The sequence below is a fragment of the Mobula hypostoma genome, chromosome 20 (genome assembly GCF_963921235.1).
Source record: "Mobula hypostoma chromosome 20, sMobHyp1.1, whole genome shotgun sequence".
Lineage (NCBI taxonomy): Eukaryota > Metazoa > Chordata > Chondrichthyes > Myliobatiformes > Myliobatidae > Mobula > Mobula hypostoma.
In genome coordinates, this window is record NC_086116.1 from 22,583,589 (window position 1) to 22,603,442 (window position 19,854).

At 39.4% G+C, this 19,854-nt stretch overlaps 1 protein-coding gene and 1 long non-coding RNA gene across 15 annotated transcripts in view; one reads left to right on the forward strand and one right to left on the reverse strand.

Moving 5' to 3' along the window:
• The window catches only part of anks1b (ankyrin repeat and sterile alpha motif domain containing 1B), an 870,400-nt gene that overhangs the window by 230,750 nt on the left and 619,796 nt on the right, over positions 1-19,854 (reverse strand). For all 14 annotated transcript variants that reach the window (XM_063072533.1, XM_063072513.1, XM_063072522.1 and 11 more), the window contains one exon: positions 16,362-16,527. In XM_063072533.1, coding sequence (XP_062928603.1) covers positions 16,362-16,527 — 166 coding nt within the window. The remainder of the gene's footprint in view (positions 1-16,361; positions 16,528-19,854) is intronic.
• Positions 7,369-16,161, forward strand: LOC134359378 (uncharacterized). Its single transcript, XR_010021098.1, has 3 exons — positions 7,369-7,504; positions 12,091-12,189; positions 15,436-16,161. It is a non-coding gene; the product is annotated as an uncharacterized LOC134359378 (long non-coding RNA).

Sequence of the window (19,854 nt, forward strand, 5' to 3'; positions counted from 1 at the left end):
CAATGCTAGATCTCCTATTAGTTAATGAGACAGGGCATGTGACAGAAGTTTGTATAGGGAATATTTTGCATCTAGTGATCATAATGCCATTAGTTTCAAGGTAATTATGGAAAAGGATAGATCTGGTCCTCGGGTTGAGATTCTAAATTGGAGAAAGGCCAATTTTGATGGTATCAAAAAGGATCTGGCAACTGTGAATTTGGACAGATTGTTTTCTGGCAAAGGCATCCTTAGCAAGTGGGGAGCCTTTAAAAGTGAAATTTTGAGAGTACAGGGTCTGTATGTCCCTGTCAGAATAAAAAACAAAGAAACAGCTTGAGGGAACCTTGGTTTTCAAGAGATATTGAGGCCCTGTTTAAGAAAAATAAGGAGGTGCATGGCAGGTGTAGGCAGGCAAGAATACATGAAGTACTTGAGGAATATAAGAAATGTAAGAGAAGAATTAAGAAGGAAATCAGGAACGCTAAAAGACATGAGATTGCTCTAGCAGACAACGTGAAGGAGAATCCTAAGGGCTTCTACAGATATATTCAGGGTAAAAAGATAGCAAGGGACAAAATTGGTCCTCTGGAAGATCAGAATGGTAATCTATGTGTGGAGCTGAAAGAGTTGGGGGAAGATCTTACACAGATTTTTTTGCATCTGTATTTACTTGGGAGATGGACATAGTCTATATGTAAGGTAATGCAGCACTGAGGAATTAGGCCCTAAACAGATTACAGAAGAGGAGCTGTCTGCTGTCTTGACGCAAATTATGGTGGATAAATCCCTAGGGCCTGACAGTGTCCCTCAAAAATGTGTTCCCTCAGACCCTGTGAGAGGCTAGTGTAAAATTGCAGGGGCCCTAGCAAAGATATTTAAAACATCCTTAGCCACAAGTGAGGTGCCGGAATATTTGTTTGTTTATTTAAGAAAGGCTCTAAGATTAAGTCAGGAAATTATAGGCTGATGAGTCTGACATCAGTAGTGGGAAAGTTATTGGAAGCTATTCTAGGGAACTAGATATACAAGCATTTGGATAGACATGGACTGATTAAGGATAGTCAGCATACCTTTGTGTGTGGTAGGTCGTATCTAACCAATCTTATTGAGTTTTCAAGGAAGTTACCAGAAAAGTTGATGAAGGCAAGGCAGTAGATATTTACATGGATATTAGCAAAGTCCTGTATGTGAGGTTGATCAAGAAGGAAGGCATTTAAGATGAGATAGTAAATTGGATTAGACATTGGCTTTGTGGAAGAAGACAGCGAGTTGTTATACATAGTCGCCTCTCTGACTGGAAGCCTGTGACTGGTGGTGTGCCACAGGGATCTGTTGTTGTTTGTCATCTATATCAATGTTCTGGATGACGATGCTGTGGTAAACTTGATCAGCAAACTTGCAGATGACGCCGAAGTTTAGGGTGTAGTGGACAGCAAGGAGGACTATCAAACCTTGCAGTGGGATCTGCATCAGCTGGTGAAATGTGCTGAGAAAGGACAGATGGAATTTAATGCAGACAAGTGTGACATGTACACTTTGGGAGGCCCAACCAGGGTAGGTCTTATACATTGAGTGGTAGGGCACCGAGGAGCGTGGTACGATGAAGAGATCTGGGAATGCAGATCCATAATTCCTTGAAAGTGGTGTCACAGGTAGATAGGGATGCAAAGAAAGCTTTTGGCACATGGACCTTCATAAATCAATGTACTGAGTACAGGGGATGGGACATTATGTTGAAATTGTATGAGATTTGGTGAGGCCTAATTTAGAGTTCTGTGTCCAGTTTTGCTCACCAACGTACAGGAAAGACATTACAGTGAATCGGTGCTTCCCACTTACTTTTGCCACTTCCTGAAAATTATCCACATCAGACACAGAAGCAGAATCTGGCCATCTGGCCCACAGCATCAATGCCTAGAATCAGTTTCACTCAGCTATTGGAATAATTGTCTCCTTGTCAGGTATTTAAAATCCTGAGTCTGCCTGAGGCTTGGTCAACAGAATTTCTCAATCATTTTTTTTTGCGATAAAAAGAAACCCATTTACTGCTCGTGGGAGTTTGCTGTACAAAAATTTAACAGGCATATTTGCTAACAAACTATGACATGCATTTTGCAATTAATTACTTGGTTATGAATCACATTCCCACATTCTAAAGACGTTGTAAAATGCTCCTTACATGATTTTTTTCTTAACATTTTCTGAAGCAAACAACTATTGTTGGATGACAAGCTGATCCTTTGCTGTAAGGGCATGGCAGAATCACATGGAAATTCTGCCAGCCCTGTTCCATAACATGGAGAAAATGAAAAATAATCTGCTACACTGTTAATAAATATTGGATTTAACTAAGCACACATACTGCATCAGAATATCAGCATCGTGGACACTATGACAAGTTTGTTTAATATGCCTCTGCAGCTGAGACAGGAAATTGCTGTAAGTCACTTCCTGATATAGATCAAAAATGTATGCAACTGACATTATTACTCTCAATCATTTTCATAATGAGGGCACAATGATAGCTATGCATTAGAGCAGAGTTTCAAAGGACCAGAGTACTTAACTTTTATTTATTTATTAAGATACAGCATGGAATAGGTCTTTCAAGCTGTGCCACCCAGCTACCCCCGATTTAATCCTAGCCTAATCACAGGACAATTTACAATGACCACTTAAACTGCCAGTCTGTATGTTTTTGGACTGTGGGAGGAAACCCACATGGTCACAGGGAGAATGTACAAACTCCTTCCAAGCTGCAGTGGGAATTGAACCTGGGTCACTGGTACTGTAAAGCGTTGTGCTAACCATACCGCCCCTAAAGAATGGGTTGAATGGTGTGTTCCATATTCCTCGTCTCAGCTACACAAATTTAGGAGAAAGAGGCACAGAGATTTTGCTTAGGATCATAGTTGACCAATGTCTTTGTGAAGCCTTAGCATTACAACCTTACTTTTATATTCTAGTTCACTGAAATAAATGCTGACATTGCATTTGCCTTCCTTACTACCGACTCAGTTTGCAAGTTAACCTTCAGGGAATCCTGCACGAGGTTTGACAAGTCCCTTTGAATCTCTGATTTCTAACTTTTCTGCCTGTTTAGAGAACAGTCTACGCCTTTATTTCCTCTACCAAAGTGCATGAATAAACACTTCCCTACACTACATTCCACCTGTCACTTCTTTGCCCATTCTCCTAATCCATCTCAGTCCTTCACTAGACTCTCCGCTTCCTCAATACCACCTGCCCCATTGTATGGTAATGTAATGGGTGTACGGGGTGTTAGGGAGCGTTAGCACCTCTGGTGGGGGAACATGTCACGTCCTTTTCAGGGCGGTTTGTCCACCTTTGGTCCCCACCTGGCACTCGGCTCTCACCTGTGGCTCCCCGTAGCTGTTTGCATGCGACAGTGGCCACACCCCGGGCAACAGCTTCCACAAGCCGGCTAAACCAGGTGAGGGTAGCTGATGGGTCTCAAACCCTCGGTGAGATAGGGAGTTGTCTATCCCAGCATGTGAAGACAGACTCCGGCGGATTGAGCGAACAAGACCAATGGAAGGTCCAACTGTCAAGAAGGCGGTCTCTGCAAGCGTTGTGGAACGTGTAGAGCAGGACAAGACACAGAAGACGTCCTGGTCATCCATTGCGCCTAGTCCCATCTCCAGCCGTCTCGACTCTGTCTTGCCACCGGATCCAGACGGGAATTGGGAAGAGAGAGTGAGGCTGATGCTGCGCAACTCTCCCTCACTTAAATCCAAATCACACGCTAGTCATAATGATGTCGAAGCCCTCATCGACGTCAACGATGGACGAACACAAAAAAATGGGTGGAAACATATACGTAATTAACAACCACCAGCATTGAGTTGGGTTCACTTCAAGAGGCTGGTCTGATTACCTTAAGATTTAATTAGCTTAAGATTTACCTTAATTACCTTAAGATTTTTTAAACTGCATCTTATGTTCAGTGTTTGGAGAACAATAAAGGAATTGTTACAGTTTCCTTTAAACTTAAAACATCTCTGTTATTTTATTTACGAAAGCCAATACCTTGACCTACTTTCTTGGTGTCTGCAAACTTGGCCAAAAAGGCATCAATTCTGTTATCTAAATCATTGACACATAACATGAAAAGAAGTGGTCCCAAACTGACTACTGCGGAACTTCACTATTCACTGGCAGCCAATCAGAGAAGGCCCCTTTATTCAAACTTTCTGCCTCCAGCCAGTCAGCCAATCTTCTACCCATGCTAGTATCTTTACTATAATACCATCGGCTCTTATCTTGTTATCAGCGTTATATATGGCACCTTGTCAAAGGCCTTATGAATATCCAAGTAAGCAATATTCGCCGACTCTCCCTGTCTACCCTGCTTGTTATTCCCTCAAAAAAATTCCAACAGGTTTGTTGTGGTTTCCTCTTAAGGAAACCGTGCTGATTTTGGCCTATTTTATTATGTGCCTCCAAGTATCTTGAAACCTCATCATTAACAGCAGTCTCCAACATCTTCCCAACTACTGAGGTCAGGTTAACTAACCTTTAATTTGCCTGCATCCCTTCTTAAAGAATAGACTGATATTTGCAATTTTCCAGTTGTTCAGAACCATTCCTGAGCCTAGTGATTCTTTAAAGGTCACTAATAATGCCTCCACAATCTTTTCCCTACCTCTTTCAGAACCCTTGGGTGCAGTTCATCTACTGCAGCTGACTTCAGGCCCGTCAGCCTCTCAAGCACCTTCTTTTTAGTAATAGCAACTACATTCACTTCTGTCCCTTGACACTCACTGATTTCTTTCATACTGCTGGGAAGTTTCATAGTAAAGACTAACTCAAAATACTAATTAAGTTTGTCCGCTATTTCTTCATTCCCCCATCGCTATCTCTCCAGTGCTATTTTCCGGCAATGTGATATCCACTCTTGCCTCTCATTTACTCTTTATATATCTGAAAAACTTTTGGCATCCACTTTTATATTAATGGATAGCTTACTTTCATATTTCATCTTTTCTTTCCTTATGGCAAATTTGTTGCCTTCTATTGCTTTTTAAAAGCTTTCCAATACTCTAACTTCCCACTAATTTTTACTATATTTTATGCTGTTCTTTGACCTCCCTTGTCAGCCTCATCCTTCCTTTACAATATTACTTCTTTGGGGTGTATTGATCCTGCGCTTTCCAAATATATATACACGTCTATGTCTATCTTTTCACCCAGAATCCCCTCTAATAACTCATCTACCACAGAGGGTTGCAGGTTTATAAGACCCAGGTTTTTCTCTGCAACGCTTCATAAATAAAAGTGCAATATTTTCCATTCTCCAATCCTCAGCTGTGGCTAATGATGATGCATATATCTATCTCAGCCAGGGCTCCCACGATATCTTCACCTGCATCCCATAGTGTTCTTGGGTATACCTGTTCAGGCCCCATTGATTTACCTACCTTCATACATTTTATGACACCTAGTACCTCCTCCACTAAAACGTGGATTATCTCTGAGACATCCCTACCAACTATCTCAAGTTCCACCTTCATGTCTTTTTTGACAGTAAAATCAGAGGACAACTATTCATTGAACTCTTCACCCTTCTCCTGCAGCACAACACAAATGTGTCCACAATTATCTTTGAGAGGCCCCTAGGTTCTCCCCCACCTTCTGATACTTACAAGATCTGTTTGGATTCACCTTAACCTTTTCTACTAGAGCTCTCATGGCTTCTTTTTGCCCTTCTGATTTTCTTCTTAGGTATACTCCAGCATCCCTCAGGTCTCCTGCAGGGATTCACTTGATCCCAACTGCCTGTTACTGACCCATGCCTCGTTCTTTCTCCAGGATCATGCAAGTTACCTTACTCCTGCCAGTCTTGCTCTTCACTCTAAGGAATATGCAGACCTTGAAATCTATCTCACTTCGAATAACCTCCCATTTGCCAAACAATACACACAAAATGCTGGAGGAGCTCAGCAGGCCAGGCAGCACCTATGGAAAAAGTACAGTTGATGTTTCAGCCCGAAATGCTGAGTTCCTCCAGCATTCTGTGTCTGTTGCTCGGATTTCCAGCTTCTGCAGATTTCTCTTGTTTCCCATTTGCCAAATGTCCCTTTGCCTGCAAGCAACTACATCAATCAACCTTTACAAGTTCCTGTGTCTAATACCATCAAAGTCTGCCTCCCCTCAATTTAGAATTTTAATTTGTGGACCAGATCTCTCCCTTTCCATAACTAATTTAAAATTAATAAAACTTACTTTGCAAAAAATGAAGGGAAGATTAGGTAGACAATTCATCATCAGCCATTATTCATTACTCTGTGCAAGAAAATGGGCACTTAGGAATACCACTGCTTTAAATCTGAGAATAAATTAACCATCCTTACTTTAGCAAGATAGGCAAAATAGCCTTACTATCTGTGAATCAATTACAGGTGGCCTGACAGCATCTAAGTAAACAAAGAAATAGCAATATTCATTCAGAGATTATATTTGACAATACAACATATTCCCATCAACACTATGTTAACCAATTCCCTCCTTACTATATCTGACAAGCAAGGAACTTTAATACAAGTCCATAGTTTCGCTTCACCAGTTGCAAAAGCTTTTATTCTGAGTAGTGGGCAGATTCTGATTGCTCCATCAAATGCTTGGAGATGTCTCAATGGATAGATTAATCAAGTTACACAAGCTCAGAATATGGCCATAAAAGCACATGAACTCTTAAATAATTATTTTAATACATAAGATTTTAGAACATAAGATCTTCAAATTGCAGTCATTACAATTTATAAGGATTCTTTCATATCCCTTTTGCAAAATATCTTCTCTATATATAAATATCACAGAATACGATTATTATAATCTTTAAATGACTGAAATCATTATGAACATAAATTGTCCATTGAAAACCAAAAACTGTCTCACATGAATTTTGTCTCAAAAATGCAAAAAGTATACTATTAAATCAAACAATGGTTGATAGTGTTATGCAAAATTATAGCTTGAGAAACTGAATCTGTTTTCTTGTTCAATTTTCAAGAGAGCAAATTGAAACATAGTTTTACTGTCAATCACCTTTACTGACTGATTAAAGGCAAATTACTCTTGCAAAAAGTAAATGATTACAGTTTCTTTACCTTTAGGAAACCTTTAAAAAGAAACTTTGAATTACACATGAAACAGAATTTAGCTGAAAATGTTAACATCAAAAGGTAGAATCTTTAATTGTTAACTGCTTTCAAAGCTGAAGATGAGCATAAAGGACAGGTTGAAAAAGATAGCTGATCAGCTAAACCTTTGAGAGTAGGAAAATATCAGAAGATCACTTTTCTATGAAGGAGAGAAAGAAGGAATGAAAAAAATCATTGTGATGTTTGCTTTTTCAGTAGCTAAGTTATACGAAAGGAGTGATATACATCTCACGGAAGAGAAAATGCTGCAGGCAGTGGCTGAGGATACCACCCAGGATTGAAGTCCCCAAAGTGTACCCTCTGACAAGGCTGTGATGTCCTCTTCACATCTGCATTGGGTGAGCACTGATATGAACTAGAAACTCACTCATGGATCCTGAAATTCTGGTGTATTTTACCATAACTAGATCCCTTTTTGGTTAACTAGCTGGTCTGAATTGCTGAAAAATCACCCTGGCAGCTTTAGAGGAAAAATGATGATGAGGACTGGAGGCAGTGGGGGGAACAAGCAGTTGCTGAACAGTCCATTGGATGTTCCTGGTCGTCAAAGAACAAAGTGAGCTTGTGGCAGGGGAGATCCAAGTTTCCCTCACTGGGTACAAAAGCCCAAAGGAGCATCTATACTTTTGTCTGTCTGCACTAGGGAAAGTAAAAGTGATTTCTGCCTTTTTACAACCGGTTCGCAAACTGGACTTCTCCACTCTGTTTCTTCGTGGCTGTGAACTCACTTGCATGAGCTTTAGTTCTGAATGTTATTGCTTACTTTTTATTGTTTGCATGATTTGTTCTTTTATTTGCACATTGGGTGCTTGATGGTCTTCTTATTTTAATGGGTTCTATTGTTTATTTTTGTTTAGTGGTTGCCTGTAAGGAGACAAATCTCAAGGTTGTATATAGTATACATACTTTGATAATAAATGTACTTTTAAATTTGAACTATTTCCATTTTACCACTGCTCGTTTTGGAAGAGGATATGACACCAGCTGACCTGGTGAGGAATTAGTTAATAACTGAAATCAGAGAATGACACTGCAACCTAACACTTATTATAAAAGCATAACGTGGCTCTTCTATATTGACAAAAACGAACTTGTTCAGCATTGAGCAATGATACACCTGGTATTATCCCACAGAGTAAATGAATAGCAATGGTGTTCAGGATGTGAATCAAAGGTACTGTAGAATACTTACTACCTTGTTAAATTTTCTAAATAAAATGGATATTGCAGTTATTTATAGGTTTGGAACAAAATGTTACTGCTGATTCACTGAACTAGTCTGGCTGGAAAATCTCAGGCATATCTTGCACAAATGCTCAGATCATAATATTATTTGGAGGAACCTATTGATATGTTCCATTATATTGTCTGAAAATGGATTTTCCCCACATTTGCTTCAGGGCAGGTGAGTAAATTGAATCATTCTAAATGTCTTACGTACTTACTCTTACATAACCATCTCTATTTTCTACCAGGTAGAATGCATTAAATTTACAAAATTTTCCACGAATTGCTTTGAGGAACTAACTCTAATATACAACTGTACAACAATTCTGTAATTGATTAATTCATTCTGAAGCTAAATTCGGGTTGGGATGCTAGTCATCATCCATATTATAGGACTGAGCTTTGATTATCAGTTAGTTAGAATGTCTCGCTATTTTCCAGTCCTGGTTATTCATATCTTCCTGTTCTAGAGATGTCATAAACACAATGTTTGTGTTGAAGACACTGCTAGAACATGTGATGGAGAATTTAAAAGAAAAATACTTCCATGAATCAATTGATTAGTATAATTACAATCTCTGTTGACTTTTCACAGAATCAACTCTGCAAGAAGAGAAATGAAGCAACACCCAGGTTGCTTCACATCATTCCAGAAATATAACCCACGACTTCCTAGAAGTACAAAAATAAGAAAATCTGCAGATGCTGGATGTCGAAGCAACACACTCAAAATGCTGGAGGAACTCAGAAGGCCAGGCAGTATCTATGGAAAAGAGTAAAACAGTTGACGTTTTGGGCTGAGACACTTTATCAGAACTGGAAAAAAAAAAGATGAGCAGTCAGAGCAAGAAGGTGGTGGGAGGGGAGGAAGAAGTACAAGGTGGTAGGTGATAGGTGAAACCAGGAGAGGGAGTGGGGTGAAGTAAAGGCCTGGGAAGCTGACAGGTGAAAGAGATAATCAGGGGGAATCCGATGGAAGAGGGTAGAATGCTATGGAAGAAAGGGAAGGAGGAGGAGCACCAGAGGGAGGTAATGCCCTCCCACCTTCTTACTCTGATTTCTCATCTTTTTTTCCCCAGTCCTGATGAAAGGTCTTGGCCTGAAACGTCAGCTGTTCACTCTTTTCCATACATGCTGCCTGACCTGTAGAGTTCCTCCAGCATTTTGTGTGTATTACTTCCTAGAAATACCCAGTTTTCTCTACTAGTTACAATTATGTATCAATTGCAAATGGACTGGCCTCATTTGCCTTGCAGTACTCCCAGAAGCAACTACCAAAAATCACCTCAAGAAAAGTTGTTTCGAGAGCATTACACAAAGAAACTTTTCAATTATGCCCCTTGTGTGTCCTCTGGAATGTCATTCCCACTCTTCAAACCATATAGGTTTGGCAGCCCCACATACTCTTCCCATCTAGCTCCTGACCCTCTGAGTCTCAGGTTCCCTAATGCCTCTCTATGAATGTAGTAAAATTACTAGACAATTATGTTTTCAACAGATTCGAATAGTAAGCAATTTTGACAGCATGCTTTGGTTTAAGATCCTGATTAAAATGTACTATAAAGGTTCCCAGGAGCCACATTGGGAATTATCCTCGTAGACAAAATATTAGGAGTTAACTGTTACTGTTGTCATTAAGTTCAACAACAAACCAGCCAAGAGTTTAATATTTTCTGGTAATCAGGAAAGAGTTATTAAAATCAAATAGATTCAATTTCCACTGTTCCAATGGATGTGCAATTTTACCATTGATAGTTTTTGGTTGATATTATAACACCTGCTGATCTTGTGAGAGTTGGTTAACAAATGTAAAAAGAGAATAGCCCTGTAGCAGAACACTTCTTATAAAAACATAACGTAGTTCTTCTATATTGACAAAAACAAACTTGTCCCGCCAGCAGAAATGGTACACCTTGTTTTATTTCAGAGCAAATGAATAGCAATAGTACTCAGGTGTGTGAGTTAAAGGTAACGTAGAATACTTGCTATTTTGTTATATTTTCTAAATAATTAGTTATTGTAACATATTACTGCTGATCTTTAGATAGTAAATATACTTGTAAACCACTATTTACTCTTTTTTGGTGTACTGAAAGCTTGTGCACTTATCGATATTTGGTGAAATTGTGAATTGGATGAGAGCTAACTTGTTAAAACAGCTTATGAAAATCAGTTAAAAGTATATTTGTAACAAAGCCATACTTTTAATCCTTTGATCATTAAAAGAATGAATCAGAATGCAAACTTCAATACTGGTTAACATCAAAACAGCTTGTAGTAAAGGCACAAGGCACATAATCTTTTCTTAGCAAATATACTTACAAGCTTCTTCAAACCAATAAAAAGAGAGATTTGTTTAGTCAGGGAACACAGAGCTGGACGTACTCAAAGTATGATTTTTTTTTCAAAATGTCCAGATTCTTTGCTAGATCATATTTCAAACATTATGATTATAGCCATTTTGCAAGATTGTGTGATTATGAATGAATTTATTACTTATCTATTACATATTGATTTGTTTTATTGATCCAGTAGAATACAAACATGAAGAGGAATTACATAACAATGATAAACTGATTAATTAATGGAAAAGGAAAAATTATTTGTAACATTAGACTGACTGTTCAATTCATTCTGCAACAAGTCAGACATTATGTCTTCTCCACCATTTATTTAGAACCAACACCATATCCTGGATACACCTACAGTATATACTATAAAAGTGCAGAAACACAATACGGCACTAATTGATGAAAAATGGATACTGCAAGGATCCTTTGGACTACTGACCACAGTTGAAGTATCTTCAACTGTGTCATCACTGATCTTATTTCCACCGAAAGATCAAAAGTGAGGAAACTAATTTGTGATTGTACAATGTTCCATTTGAACTGCAACTCCTCAGAAACTGAAGCAGTCCATGCATTTACCATGACCTAGAAAATATTCAGACATAAACTGAGAAATGGCAATCATCCTCTCCAAAAAGAGCCTATCCATGTGCCCTTGACTTTCAATAGAATTACTTGGACTATCAACATGCAGGGTCTAATCAGTGACCAGAAACTAATGTGGATCTGTACTTGAACACCACAGCTAAAGACACAGGCACAGGTTAGAGACTGAATATTCTTCGATGAGTGACTAACCTCACAACATCCCAAAGTCTTTCCACCATCCAGAAGGCACTGCGACATGTGGTGGAATACTCCCTACTTGATTGGATGAGTTTCACCCAAGAAGCCCAAAACCGTCGAAACACAATTTATTGGCAAGCCATCAACCTCTTTCAATATTATTCCATCCATCGTGGTCATACGATGGATGGAATGACATACCATCCACAAAATACTGAGGTTACTCCTCCAGAGTGCCTCTCAAACCTGTGACCTCTAACACCAAGAAGGACAAAGGCAACTATTCCTTCATCATCAGAATCAGGTTTAATATCATCGGCATATGTCGTGAAATTTGTTGTGTAAGCAGTACAATGCAATACATAATAATAGAAAACAACCTGTGAATTACAGTAAGTATATATATATATATATACATGTAGATAAATACAATAAGTAGTGCAAAAAATAGAAATAGAAAAGTAGTGAGGTAGTGTTCAAGGGATCAATGTCCATTCAGAACTTGGATGGCAGAGAGCGAGAAGTTGTCCTGAATCTTTGAGTTTTTTTTAACCTCCTAGGTGCCGTCAAGAAGGTGACCAGTACAAGCAGCTCCGATGGAAACCATCAAATATTCCTGCTTCAGTCTGCTACAGCTGAGAACCACAACTACATCCAAGGTTATTGTTGAGTATAATCCCTGGAACTCTTCCCCAAACAGCAGTTCCCAATAGAGTGTACTTTCTCCAGAAGGATTGCAGCAAATGAAGTACAAATCTCACCAGCAACTGTCCAAGGGCAATTAAAGATGGACAATAAATGCTGGTCTTCTCAGCATTGCCTGCATCTTCAAAATTGAACAAATAAGTAAAGAGTATAAAAGAGAGATACTAGCTACATTGAATTGAAAGATAATCAGAGTCAATTAGCCGTGAGTTGATCTAAGATATATTATAATTAGTTGTACGTTAAACTGAAAGAATGTGAAACAATTTAGATTTACTTCATTTTTTTTACTTAAATACATCACCTAGCTCAACATAAACGGATTATCCTTATTAAGATGCCAGTCTAATTAAAAATAAAGAACATATTAACATAAAAGGTAACATAACTAAACAAATATTTGCTTTTGGAAATTTGTGAAGAGTAGATTAAACTTTACAAAAAGAGGAACTGAAAATTTTATAAAGAAAAAAGATCAGCTTTATTTATTACATGTGCATCATAACATATAGTGAAATGTGTCATTTGCATCAACACACAACACAGTCCAAGGCTGTGCTGGTGGCAACCTGCAAGTGTTGTTATGATGCTGGTGCCAACGTGGCATGCCTACAGCTTACTAACTGTACATGTTTGGAATGTGGGAGATAGCTAGAGCACCTGGAAGAAACTCATGCCGTCACAGGGAGGACCAACAAATTCCTTACAGACAAAAGCAAGAATTGAACTTGGGTTACTGATGCTGTAAAATGTGATGCTAACCGCTATGCTGCAGATATCGAGCACTTTTTTTTATTTAAACACAGAGAAAATGGCATTTCAAATTTTAGGGACCAACATTCCACGCCCAAAGAACACTAGAAAGATACACAATTTTGTCTTTTATATGTATATAGGTGAGCAGCCTAAAGACTGATACACAGTAGATCTCATTGGTAAAGTGGATGCTTGCAGAATACAGCAGGAAGTTGTGCTGCACCATTTGACATTCTTAGGGAGATGATAAGCCAATTATCACCAAAGGTCCTCTAAATTTTAAATAAAATTCTGCACAGTTCTGGTCTCCATGCTATAGCATGTAATTTAGCTAGAAAGGTAGAAGAAAAGATTCACAAAGAAGTTACTAGGACTGGAGGACTTGTGTTATAACTGGAGGCTGGATAGGCTGGGACTTCTTTTACCTGGAGCGTAGAAGGCTGAGGGGTGACCTTATAGGAGGTAAATAAAACCATGAGGGGCCTAGATAAGTGGTCACAGTCTTTTTCTAACTAGGTGAGTCCAAAATCCTGCACCATCTGTCTGGAAAAGGTTACCCCTCAGGTTTTCAAACCTTCTCGCCTTAAATCTGTGTCCTCTAGTTTTGGACTCACCTACCCAACCTGGGGACAACAGACTACTTGGTTAATGATAAGGCTCCAAGGCACAGAAAAGGTTGTGAACCCCTGGTTTAGGGGGACATGGGCTAAACCCAGACAAATGGGATTAGCTCAGATAGGTGTCTTAGTCAGCATGGGTAAGTATGACCAAAGGGTGTGTTTCTATGGTATATAATTCTATGATTCCAGAAAGAACATTTTTCTAGAAAACAAATATTTTAAAAATGAAACAGCAGAGTTAATGTATTTTTAAATAAGCAGGCTATGATTATGAACAGGGTGCCTGGGAATGTGATAGAAAAGAAAAGATCCAATTTGACATGATGACGATAACTGTATATGTCATGCAAGTTTCAGAAATGACATCAAATTGAAAGAGAGAGCAAAAGCCAAGACATATGACTTTGTTTTAATAATAGTTGAATTTGCAAGGACAGTAATAGGGATCTGAAGACAAAGGGATATAAAAGGAAAGGAGAGTTCATAAAAGAGAAAGGAGAGCTAGATGACAGAATCAGAATCAGGTTTAATATCACTGGCATGTGTCATGAAATTTGCTTGTCACATAGCAGCAGTTCATTGCAATACATAATAAAAACTGTAAATTACAGTAAGTATATATCAAAAAGCTATGTTAAATAAGTAGTGCAAAAACAGAAAAAAAAGCATTGAGGTAGCGTTCATATGTTCAATGTCCATTCAGAAATCAGATGGCAGAGGGGAAGAAGCTGTTCCTGAATCACTGAGTGTGTACCTTCAGGCTACTGTACCTTCTCCCTGATGGTAGCAATGAGAAGAGGGATGTCCTGGGTGATGGGGGTCCTTAATGATGGATGCCGCCTTTTTGAAGCATCTCTCCTTGCAGATGTCCTGAATGCTGGGGAGGCTAGTGCTCATGATGGGAATGATTGAGTTTACAACTTTCTGCAGCTTATTTTGATCCTGTGCAGTAGCCTCCCACCGCCCCCAGCATAGTAGATAGTAACGCAGCCAATTAGAATGCTCTCCACAGTACATCAGTAGAAATCCCTGAGTACCTTTGGTGACATACCAAAGCTCCTCAAACTTCCAATGAAATATCGCCGCTGTCATGCCTCCTTTGTAACCACATGTTGGACTCAAGATAGATCCTCAGAGATGTTGACACTCAGGAACTTGAAATTGCTCACTTTACTTCTGATTCCTAAATGGGGACTATTGTATGTCCTTTTGCCTTACCATTGGAGGTAAGATAGACAGTAACAAAGGAGAGAGATAGGAAAGATAAGAGCGTAGCATAAAGAGAAACAAGCAGAAGGAAATGCAGATGATGTTCAACATGGATTAAGGAGGAAATTAGAGGGAGAAAATGCATATGAAGGGACAGAACGAAGGATGATGTGAAGCACTTGTATATCTTTATATCAAGCATGCATATAATTTAATTTTATTGATATTGAGCATCTCATTTCACTTAAAGCCTTCTAGATCCTTCTAATGTCATGCATTTAACACACTCAAGATATTTAAATCTTATAATTTATCTTATAATGACCCAGAAGGATTCTATTCCAAGACATTGTGGCCTTACTGGCTCCCAGGGAGGCAATCCCACTAGTCTCATTCTCTCTCACACATGTCCATAAATGAAACATAAGGAATAATTTATCATCAACATTAACAAGTACATGCTAAGGGACCAGTTTTTTCCCTCTTGCATGACCTTGTCCTTGCCAAAGGACAAAGTACTATGGGGTTGGGCTCTACATGGATCTTTAGTAGGATTTGAAGGGTCATCTTTGAGGTTGACCTCTGATAAATGCTGCCCCTCATATTTGTTCACAGAAGTGCCCTCAGCCCATCAAGTCCTAATTGCAAGAAATCTCAGAGACGTATCTAACTTCATCACATCATCATCCCCGAGGCCTGATATGGTCATTCTGTCAGAAACCTCGAAGCAGGTGGTCATGGTAGAACTGACAGTTCCCTAGGAAGACCGGATTGAGGAGGTGTTTGAGTGTAACAAAGCCGAATATCAGGAGCTATCAGAGCAGTGCCAGAGACACGATGCAAGCCTAGAGAGGTGGGGTATAGAGGTTTTGCTGGCTGCTAGCTGTATAAAATCTACTCTCTCCTTGGCACTATGGGGACTGCAAAGAAAAGAACCATCAGGACCATCACAGAGGCCGCTGAGCAAGTGTCCAGATGGCTATGGATCAAGAGGTGTGACCCGTGGACTAGTGCTGCTGAGACACAAGCCAGGGCCTGATCAATCCTGGCTGAGCTGCCTGGGCGAGGGTGTCTGATATTGAAGGACCTGAAACACCTGATGACCCCAGGTTACATCACTGATGACGTGTCCCAGCACATCCTGGGATGTATCTCTGCAACAAATGAATTGACTTTACATCAGCAAGTGGGCTGTGTCCAGTGGGGCACCGATGCATACAAGTTTTAAATTTTTAATATTTACTAATTTTAACTATTTTAATATCTTTAATATTTAATATTTGTAATCCAGAGACTGTGAAGCGCAGAATCAAATATCGCTGTGATGATTGTATGTTCTAGTACCAATTGTTTGGCGACAATAAAGTATAAGGTAAAGTAAAGTTTCACTCATTTGCTTCTATATATATGTAACTTTGTCTGAAATTTAGCTGTGATATACTGTGTGTGTGTATACACACACACAGTATATCACAGCTAAATTTCAGACAAAGTTACAGATATGAAAGGACAAGATTAAACCTCTCCCCTTCTCCAGTTACCTGTTATTCCTGAAGATACCCTGGATATTTCCAATGAACGAGGTTTCTTTGTGACTGCAGTAGTCAGGAATTCATAAGGATTGTCCTCTTCTTCTGGAGGAAAACTGTCCAATGATGGAGATAGCCTCATGTCCAGAGTCTGGTCATCTTTCTGTGTTTCTGATTCCTGCAAAAGATTTTTAAAAATGTGATTTAAGGACTTTAATCTGATTGTACTGTTCGGTTATAAATACATTTTCAAAGCAGTTTAGTTTGCTCTGTCAAAATAATGTTTTGTTAATCTGTGGTATATGTGTACAGTTTTTTTAGAAAACTCTAAGTCTCATTTATTAGTTAAGTAACATTGATGTGGCCCTCACCAGCATCTCCTCCATTTCCTGGATATCGGTGCTCACCCCATCCTCCTGCTACCTTAACAGGGATAGAGTTCCTCTTTTCATCACCTACCACCCCATGAGCCTCCACATTCAACAATTCATGCTCCGCAACTTCTGCCATCTTCAATGGGGCCCTAATACTGAACATATTTTTATTACCGTCCCCCCCCCATTCTCCACTTTCCACAGCATCACTCCCTCCATGAATCCCTTGCCCATTTGTCCCTCCCCACTAACCTACCTCTGGATATGCATCCCTGCAAGCAGTAGAAATGCTACACCTGCCCATTTAACTCCTCCTTCACCTCCATTCAGGGTCCCAAACAATTCTTCCAGTTGAGGCAACACTTCACTGGCGAATACGTTGGGGGTCATCTCCTGCATCCAGTTCTCCCGATGTGGCCTCCACTACAGTGGTGAGACCAGACATAAGTTGAGGGACCGCTTTGTCAAGCACCTCTGCTACATCCGCAAAAAGCAGAATTTTCTGATGGGCAACTATTTTAATTCCTTTTCCCACTGTTGTTCTGACATGTTAGTCCACGGCCTTCTCTTCTACCACAACGAGGCCGCTCTCTGGTTGGAGGAGCAAGACCTCATATTCTGTCTAGGTAGCCTCCAACCTGATAGCATGAATATCGATTTCTCCTTCTAGTAATTTTTTCCCTTCCCCTTACCTCTTCTTCTATTCCCCATTCTGGCCTCTTACCTCTTCTCCTCACATGCCTCTCACCACCCCCACTTCCCCCCTTCTTCCCTTTCTCCCTTATCTCCTCTCTTATCATATTCCTTCTTCTCTTCCTTTGTCTTTTCCAATTATCGCCTCCCAGCTTCTTACTTTCTAACCCTCCACTTCCTTTCCAGTCCTGAAGAAGGATCTTAGCCCAAATTGTTGACTCAAAGATGCTGCTTGACCTGCTGTGTTCCTCCAGCATTTTGTCTGTGTTACTTATAAGGTTTCCTGCAGAGCATTATTCCTGTGTTTGAGTATTGTGTGAACCAATGCCATCATAAAGCATAATTCAACACTATTTGGAATAGCTATTCAACAATTGAACACAGGATGTTCATAACTGGAGTAGCAATCCAGAGTCCTGGATTACACATATTTTCTTTGTGTCATATTTCCAGCATCTGCAAATTTTTGAGTTCCATCCAGTGCCCCAAGCTAAATATGCAATGAAGCTCAAAACCTGCCACATGTACTAAGAACTATAAAATCAATTTATTAATAGAACTCTGAATAAAAATCTAAAATCAGCAATAATTACCATGAAACTGTAAAAATCTATTAGGAAAAGAAATCTGCCATCTTATCCAGTCTGGACTGTGTTATCTTAGATCCCCGTCACCCAGGTCATGCTCTCCTCTCACTGCTGCTATCAGGTAGAAGGTACAGGGGCCCCAGGACTCGCACCATCAGGTTCAATAACAGCTACTACCCCTCTACCATCAAGCTCTTGAGAAAAAGGGGATAACTACACTCAACTTCATTTGCCCCACCATTGAAATATTCCCGCAGCTAATGGACTCACTTTCAAGGACCCTTTATTTCATGCTCTTGTTATTTATTGCTATTTATTTATATTTACATTTTCACAGTTTGTTGCCTTCTGCACTCTGGTTGATCTTTCATTGATCCTGTTATAGTTACTATTCTACAGATTTACCTCTATGGTGGTACAGCAGTAAACAGTCAGGCAAGAATGACACTGGAAGTCCTCCACTTTGATTCCTAAACTTATGAAATCTCATGGCATTTACCACCTTTCTTTAACTTATAAATCAGTAATTTTCTACCAAAATTGATAGAATTGAATGAATTCAGAGTGTAGGAAGTCAATGTAAATTACATGAGGAAAATGAAATCATAAAACCATGAGTTGTCCTACTGATGGTATGCCTCAAATCTTCCTTGTCATATGATGCCTGTGTCCCCTAATTCTCCCTGTTCAAAACCAGTTTCAGCCTTGAGTACCGTCAAAGAGGGAGTGTGCACAAACTCTGCTGAGGGTAGAGATGGTCACATTTGAAGGTTAAGATAGATGAAGAGAGATCCAAAGGAAATACAAAAAAAACTGCTTGACATTTTCCTCACCATCCACTTGCTTGTGATGGTATAGACAAGTGTGACCACCAAACAATTTTGTGAAAGCAGAATCCTATCTTTGCACAATAAGATTGTTTTGTATGGCACCAGCACCATGTTAAATGGGGTGGAATGAGAACGTATTTAAAAGAGCAAAACTGGACAATAAGCAGCAACAAAAGTGCACTCCACCACAATGTGTAAATTCAAAGCAAACTGATCACCCACTTTAACATCTAGTGAAGCAATAATGGTTCAATATTGTGCAAAAAGGGGCATTCCAGGGGCATCACCAGCCACTACCTATAAAACAGGTGGCAACTATTAAGCTTACAGTACAGGATTACATTCGTGTTGAACAGTGCAAGTGGTTTGTATTAGCCAAAGCTACATAATCCCATAGCCAGCAGATTCGATAAAATCTCTGCAACTTGGCCACATCCGGTTATGCATGGTATTCAACAACTAACAACTATTGGGAAGAAAAACTCCACGAACATCCTTGCTTGCAATAAAGGTGAAGGACAGAATGTGGGTGAGAAGAGTGAAGTGTTGGTGAATATTTTCATCCACAACTACTGAGTAAATGTTCTATTCTAATTTCCTTTCAATTTTCTCACCAAGACATAAGGGCAACCCATTAACTCAATGTGATTGTGAAAAAATAGCAAATCAGGCTGAATACAGCAGAGGCTGCAAGCCCCAGTGGGCTTGGGTTGTTTTGATAAGCAACATCCATTCATAACACAAAGTCCAATAAAGAACATTTCCTGCAGTTTCGTTTGATGATAAATTGCATGTCATTTGCTGAATTCTTCATCGTTTACATCTTGTGGATCACTATTGACCGTAACTGAACCAGTGAAGTTACTGCAGATACAATCAGGTAAGAGGTAGCATTTTCTAAAATGGACAGTTCATCTCCTGATATCACAATCACTTCACCAACTTTTAAGAGACATTAGAAGTGTGAAGGAATATCCTCAATTTGTCACAAATGAGCATAACAGCAACATTGAAAGAACCT